The 7,651-nt window shown below is 47.5% G+C and overlaps 1 protein-coding gene across 1 annotated transcript in view; it reads right to left on the bottom strand.

Annotated features, from left to right (window-relative positions):
* Positions 1-1,109: 1,109 nt before the first annotated feature.
* The window catches only part of adhfe1 (alcohol dehydrogenase iron containing 1), a 16,977-nt gene continuing 10,435 nt past the window's right edge, over positions 1,110-7,651 (bottom strand). Inside the window, exons 9-14 of the mRNA XM_008305937.1 lie at positions 2,651-2,803; positions 2,343-2,441; positions 2,133-2,211; positions 1,874-1,970; positions 1,451-1,608; positions 1,110-1,349 (exon numbers count right to left, since the gene is read on the bottom strand). Of these exons, the coding sequence (XP_008304159.1) occupies positions 1,266-1,349; positions 1,451-1,608; positions 1,874-1,970; positions 2,133-2,211; positions 2,343-2,441; positions 2,651-2,803 (670 nt within the window). The 3' untranslated portion in view covers positions 1,110-1,265. The remainder of the gene's footprint in view (positions 1,350-1,450; positions 1,609-1,873; positions 1,971-2,132; positions 2,212-2,342; positions 2,442-2,650; positions 2,804-7,651) is intronic.

The raw sequence follows: 7,651 nt of genomic DNA, 5'->3' as shown, positions 1-7,651 counted from the left end.
CCTTTTGGGTGCTCGGACCCTAATAATCACAAGGGTTTCAATAGGGTCCTTGCACCGTTAGTGCTCGGACCCTAATGAACGGATTTCTGTCATTTATTTATTTCAACATGAATAAAATCTGCCTTTAAAAAAACACCTGGTTCACCTTCAGATGAACAAAACTGCTTCTAAACTTTTTTCTTTCCAAGTTAATTTCACACATTTACCAGTCACAAGTTTAGTCTCCTGATCAAATTTAATTCTCAGCTGAACAAAATCTGTTTTATATTTTCCTTTCTGAGTTTTTTGTGTTTCTCTGAACCTTGAACCTCAGAGTCAGTCTGACACTGAAGTGAAACACTGCAGGAATAAAGCAGAAGATCCTTTCAGGGAATGTGTTCAACATCAGGACGCTGAGTCTGTCGTCACAGCTGTTCCCCCCACCCAACAAGACAAACACCAAACTTCATATTTCCACAGTTTTTATTATACAGCCGAGTGACTTCTGGTTAATTTCAGCTTTTAAAAGGTAAAATCTGGACTAAAAACAAATCATCAGTTTGTGATCACAAGTTTCAACATAATGATAAAAATAATCAATTTTCAATCAAGATCTAAAGTGATGCAGCCTGATCACAAGTGTCTGAACTGCACTTTATTGACTGCTTTTAACCACAGACTGTATAACGGATGGACGTAGCTGCCGTGACGTCACCCGTTGGTTTCTGCTCTGAGAACATGAAGCCAGGGTTTTGCTACTTCCTGGTTGACATCTTGGATTTTTGGAGCCAGTGACGCAAAAATCGTGGGAGGGGGGCGGAGCCATAGGAGCAGCGATTGGCCAGATGGATTGAGAGGCGGGCCCTCTCTGCCCCGCCCACATTTACCGCCTTCTGCTCGCTTCGTCTGTATGGTCGCTGCCGACTGTCAATCAAAAATTCAGTAATGATTTATTCTCAGATTGGCCACCTGATCTCTGGACTTGACCATGAAAACTAATAAGAAAACAATCCTGAGCTGTAGGAATGCAGTATTTCATGATCTGTGATCACTTCTTTTCCAGTTCCAGTCTATGGGAGCCAGGGCTTTGTGGAGCCAGCAGCTAGTGGACGTAGTGATGCTGCAGGTTTTTGACACTTCCAGGTTGGCTTCAATTTTCAGGGCCGGTTGATACGTCCATCTGTTATACAGTCTGTGGTTTTAATCAGTGAAGTTTCATTTCAGACCAACAGCACCACCCGCTGGCCGTCTGCTGAGCTGCAGCTCCACCTGACAGGTGAGCGTCCTCAGTACAGCTTCATGGAGGCTTCAAACAGCCGGCTCAGGTCCTCCTCGCTGTGCTCTCTTGGAGACAGTTTGGTCACTCGCTCCTGAACACACCACGGACACATTGTTTATGAAGCATCTTTTCAAACCTCGTTACCTGCTCTGACGAGGTTGATAATGAAAGTTCAAACTCAGTGTGACTCACCTGAGGGATGGTTCCTTTGACCAGAGCCGGGATGTCATCTTTACTGTATCCAACAGCTGCCAGTCCGTCCTCCACCTGCAGCTCTGACAGGAAGCGACGCAGTGTGTCGGCCACAACTGCACCCGCATCCTCCCGCTTCACCTGCCGCACGTCTGCACCTGAAGGCAGCGCACAAAGTCTGTTACTGCACCTGAACGTAGCGCACCTAAAACATCTACAATCACCTAAAATGTGGTGTTCACTGGCTGCTGGAAGTTTCAGCGCCAACTTTAGATTTAACTGATGAAATAATTTTTCACTTTTATTATAAATGTAAACAGGCTCAGATCAAATAATTTCTACTTTATCATTGTGTCAGTCTGAAGCTGCTTTTTCCATCACGTGTGTCAGTGTGTTGTGTTGGTCTGTGATGCGTTCAGGTACCGAGGATCTCTGCAGCCTCCAGGTGGCGCTCTGGACACATCGGAGCTGTGAAGTTGAATACAGCCGGAGACGTGAGGACGACCGAAAGTCCATGAGGCTGAAAACACAACATGAGGAGACACAACTTGAGGAGGCACAACTTGAGAAGACACAACACTAACTGACATGCTGAACGAGCAACATGTTCCAGAACCACAGCGGTTCTGTGGGGAACCTGTCTCGGTTCACACTGCTGATGAGTTGTCATGTCTGGACTCACCACCAGGGGGTGCTTCACGCTGTAGCCCTTGGCGGAGTGCGTCTTCACGTTGCCTGCGATCGGATACGACATCCCGTGGCTGCAGTGACAGAACACACAAAGAACCAGTTCAACCAGAGACACTGGAGAACTTCTGAAGGAGCGATGTCATCCAGGTGTGTCTACAGACCAACACCTGTGGTCCACAGATGTCAGCAGCTTCCTTCTTACCACAGATGAACTCCGGCATTTCCGAAGCCGATTCCGGCGAACACACTGGCCAGGTGCATGCTGGACCGAGCCTCCAGGTCCTCCGGGTCGCGCACAGCTCTGTAATCGATCAGTCAGTCAATCAGTAACTTCATCCTCAACACAGACTCGTTGTTCATGAACACATTTCCTGTCCGGTCCTCCTGATGTCAGAGGTTTATGTAGTCTTGAGCTGATCACGTTTTGCATTAAGCTGATGTAAGCATCAGAATAAAGCTCCTCAGGGTTCCTGCTCGGTTCCGTTCTTCCGGCGGAACCGCCTTACGTACCGTTTCATGTACTTGGCGACCACGTGGAGGGCGTGGCGGGACCACACGTCGCTGATGGGGTTGCTGCCCTGGTAGGCGGGGCGGTTGATGGGGTTGGTGGGGCAGGGCGCCCTCTGGTGGTAGGGCAGGGCGGTGTAGGACTCCAGAGCGTGACTGACGGACAGGAAAGAGTCATGAGTTGTACTGCCCATTTCCATGGTAACAACAACAAACAATGTGACAGATGTGGATCTTTAACCCTCTGATCCCCAAACAGCCTCATGCTAGCATAAAGTTCTGCAGCTCTGTGGAACCACAACAACATGGAGAGAGAACTCTGATGTCTTCTGTCAGCAGGACTCAGATAGAGCAACATTTACACTATAAAAATGTAAAAACCTGGAATCCACACGTCCAACAAGCGTCCACAGACGTCACCAACACTAGAATAAATCTAACTACAGTCGTGACTCGACAATCCGACACTAAATGTAAAACCTTCTATGTTGGATAGCAAGGCTGTCGGATTGTCCAGACGGAGGTCGAGAGACAAGGACGGCTTGATGCTGGAAGGGACACTTCCACCCCGGGGGGAGGTTATGGTTGGGTTGCCCTCTGACGGGGTGGAAGTGTCCAGAACACACAGGCAGTACTTGGCTGCTGATGCTAGTTTAGTTAGCGCTCACACTTCTGTTTCCTCCATCGGTGGCGGCGGGGGAGTGGCAGATACGCTCCACCGTTACCATCCATGTTTACNGGGAAATGTGGTAATCAGCTTTAAGGAGCTCAGCAGGCTGTAAATACTTAGAGGTCACACTGATGTAACACTGATGAACTAAAACACTCTCAGGTTCTCCAAGAGCATCCACAAAGTTCTAACCAGGACCTGCAACCGGGTTCAGGTTAGAAGCTGGTTCTGAATTAATGATGTTGTGAATGAATGAGTGATGGTGTTACCTTCTCTGCTCCCACCTGTCTGGTTCTCATCCTTGACCTGCAAACTGACAGAAAATCAATCTAATCAATACTCTGATCAGTCATTGATCATCTGATTGCTGCTAACAGATCAATGTGTTTTCAGGTGACTGATTCGATCTCCATGGTAACTGATACTGATGATTCTCAGCTCAGGTTTATTCTGTAAGCTGCTGATCTGCATAACTGGATGTTACCATGGAAACCTACATTAATTCAGTTGGTGATGCATGAAATGTGCAAATCAGTTTGTCAGGTTGCTGCTGATTGGTTCCTGAATGCTCACGCTCATTTAAAACACTAAACTCTAAAACCTGCCAACAGGTTTGAAAGGCAGCTTATCTTTTTAAAAAATGCCCAAAATGACACCATTCCTCCGTGACTGTTTAATTCTGGTTCTGTTCTGAACCGTTTTAGTGTCTGTAGTTTTAATGAGCTGCTGCTGGCCCCGCCCCCTGCTGCGGGCCCCGCCCCCTTCAGGAAGAAGACGCTCTCTGTTTGTGACTGACAGATGAATGAATGTGTGAGAGCAGGACTTTTGGTTTTAAGTTCCACCATCAAAGCTAACGTTAGCCACATTAGCCTACGGAGCTACACAGCTGGATGTCTATTGGTCTATTTTTTTTGGTTCCTTCCGTCGCTGACCGCTTGTTCAGAGGGTTCTGTTTAAATCCAGAAGGTCTTCACCTACTGTGTGAAGCGCTGTGAGATGATAATATTAATAACATATTCAGCGCTTTTCTAACTCAAGGAGTAACTCAAAGACGTTTTACACTGTCAGCTATCCATCCCGGTGGTGGAAGCTAGCTGTAGCCACAGACAACGTGTTGCTGACTGCACCACACAAATAGCACTGAACTCAATCAGCTCTCCTGGAAAAATGTCACCACGATGAGAAGATCAAAGCTTTTAGAGCTGCAACAGATTTGAAAGTCACTTCATTGTTCTGTCTGCCTTGTAGAGAGACTCCTCCTGAAGCTGGAGCCTCACAGTCTGATGCTGACCTCATAAGATCAGCAAGAAGTCTGTTTATCAGTTCAGCTGATGCTTTACATTTGTTCTCCACTTGCTCCCACAGTAGTTTCAGCAGCTGACAGAATGACCTGAAAGTGTCTGACGGCCAGAAGACGACGGCGGGATGTGGGTTTACTGAATCGTCCACATCACCATAAAACAGTTTGATCACTGGATTTGTTACTCGTTAAATAATTAGTCTTTTCTTCATCACAACCTCGTGATGAGAATTAAACAGACTCTCATATAATAAACGTACGTCGACCACAATGTCCATCACATTTAAACTTCTCGTGTTGTTTTGGGTCACAGTTTGTTCTTCTTGTGAGAAATATATAAAGTTGTTCACACGTGTAGCCTTCTGCACGATATCAGAGTCGGTCTGTTCAGCGCTGTGAATTAGTTCTGATGCAGAACCTCGGTCTGACCTGGACCGGGTTCTGTTCATCTGAAGGCTGCAGTGTGAACGTTCAGCTGCTCTCTGATCCGTTAAAGTCCCATCAACAGTCTGAGCGGGTCGGACCCAGTCACGGTTCCGTTTAACTGTCAACACAGTCTGAACTGAACTTTACATCATCAGACACAAGCAGCAGAACTGGGTCCAGTTAGTTCAGGATTTCTCCTCATTTCAGCTCCAATATTCATGAAACACATCATTGATGTAGAAAATGACACCAAAGCAGCAGGAAGACGTCCACAATCATGAAACTGTGCCGTGACGGAACCACACACTCACAGCTTCAAGACCAGCCATGCTGTCCATCACTGTTCAGCTGTTTTCCTCCCAGATGTTAAGAGGAGCTGGAGTCAGTTTGACACCTGCAGGATCGGACCAGAGCTGCTGCAGCGACACACTGAGCCACCGTGTCACCATCAGCGGTCCAACATGGACCAGCAGCAGCTGGAACAGCTGCTCACCTCAGACAGGTGAGCTGTTCATCAGCTGCACGGGAACGTTCCAGGAGTCAGAGATGAACCGAGCTGGTCCTGATCTGGACTCTTTGATCAGCTGCTGTTAGTTTAGTTTATTAGGTTTCATACATCACTGATCCATATCTGGTTCTGCTGCGGTTCTACCAGCACTGAGCGTTCCTGTCTGACTGCAGGAACATGAGCAGAACATGAACAGAACTGTGACCTCTGTGTGAAAGAGGCTCAAGAACCAGCAATGTTAGTATGTAAGCTGAACCTGCTTCGTGGTGCTGAGTTGACTCACCTTGTGGGGAGAAGACGGTCGTATAAACCTCAAAGTGTTCGTCAGTGTGTCTGTAGATCTGCTGCATGTTGACTGAAAACACACTGAGAGACAGAAGATTAAATACTGCAGCTAATCCCCCACACACACACACACACACACACACACAGGACTCACCTGCCTCCAGGTGTTCATGGAGGGGAACCTGTAAGTGACTGTGGATCCTCTGAAATCTGCTTCTCTGTCCAGAATGTGACTTTACTGGTCCTGAAGAGCTGCTCTGATGTTCTTCTATAGCTGAAGTTTACTCTCTCTGCGTTTGTCTTGACGTTCTCAGCCTGGTTCTGTAAAGTTTTGACGTTCTCAGCCTGGTTCTGAAAGGTTCTGGTGAACCCATCAGATGTTCCAGTGGGTGGTGGGAACCAACCAGCAGATGTTGGTCTGTGTGGAGGTTTTCTGTAGACGTCAATGTTGAGGCTTCATCCTAAAAAGGAAGTTTGTTCTCCCGACATCCTCCCTGAGAACCTGATGTTTCTGTCCACATAGTTCATCTGTTCTGTGAAGGTTCTGCTCCTGTGCTTCTGGTTGTGACCCAGGTGTTATCTATTTATCGATCTATATTACAGGTTGGGTGAAATATTTCAAACCTTTTTTGTTTTAATTTTAACAATTATATTTCTGTGGGCTTCTGTGTGGTTCCGTGGGACCTCAAAGGGTCTGTGTCACGAAGTGACTGAAACCTTCAGCCAGAGCTGTTCTGGTTCTGACTGTTGGTTCTGGTTTTGTGGCTGTGAGGAGCTCCACCCACTAACTGCTGGAGAACAAGAATGATTCTGGACAAGTCTGAAGTATTTGAGTTGATGACTGTGTTTCTGGAGCTTCGACGCTAAAACATGAAGAACGCAGTCGGCTTTTTAGACTCGTGTGTGAATTAAATGTGGAGATAATTCACAGTAAAATCTCTGCAGTTTCTCTGTGAGCTGCGTTTAGCTCGCTTTCTGCCGGCAGGTTAAACCAGTTAAAGATCAGGTTTATGTAACTGCTGTTCCTGGATCAGATTAAAGTGGATTAAAACCTCCTTCTGTTCTGGGAAACGAGCACGCGGCGCTGCAGCTCGTTAGTCTGTGAAGCCGTTGATTGAACTCATTATTTTTGAAACGTTTGTTCAGAAAGTCACAAAATATTTTGTCTAAAACTTTCTTTTCTGCTTCGACGCTTTTATCCAGAGCGACGTCCGTCTGAGAGCAGATCAGCACCAGCAAGGACCTGCTCAGGAGAAGACAACCTGGATCAGAACCATAGAACAGGTTCAGTGTGACAGGGCGCTGATGCCAGCAGCAGGCTGTAGGGAGGTGACAGGATGTCTGTTTGTTTGTTTGTTTGTTTGTTTCCAGCCTGTCCGGTGCAGAGGTGTTGAGCGCAGAGCTGCTCTTTAGTCTGTTCTCACAGACTGAGAGGGAGTCAGCAGATGGACCAGTTTGGTAACTGGTTCCACCACCAGAACCACAGAGGAGGAGAGTCCAGCTACCGACCTGGGCCCTGTTATGGTGGTTGGACCAGGAGGTTCTGGTTGGTCCAGTTAGTGAGCAGAGGGAGTGTAGTCTGATGTCTAAACTGAATTCAAACCTGAATTAAAGCCGCAAGCGGCGATGGATGGGTCCTCGCCCTACGCTTGTCGGCCTTTGCGCACGTCGGGGTGTGGCGCAAACCTGCTCCGGGCAGGACTGTGATCCGGCATGTCGAGTTTGGGGCAGATCGGAGCAAGTGTGGCCTAGTTACGAGCCACTTCCTGTTTAGTGGCGAGCCGCGGCGGCGTGCGTGTTGGCCGGGGTGGAAAC

Source organism: Stegastes partitus, unplaced genomic scaffold (genome assembly GCF_000690725.1).
Source record: "Stegastes partitus isolate 25-593 unplaced genomic scaffold, Stegastes_partitus-1.0.2 Scaffold2710, whole genome shotgun sequence".
Taxonomy (NCBI): Eukaryota; Metazoa; Chordata; class Actinopteri; family Pomacentridae; genus Stegastes; species Stegastes partitus.
The sequence above is the reverse complement of the archived record's forward strand: the minus strand, read 5'-3'. Positions and strand labels throughout refer to the sequence as shown.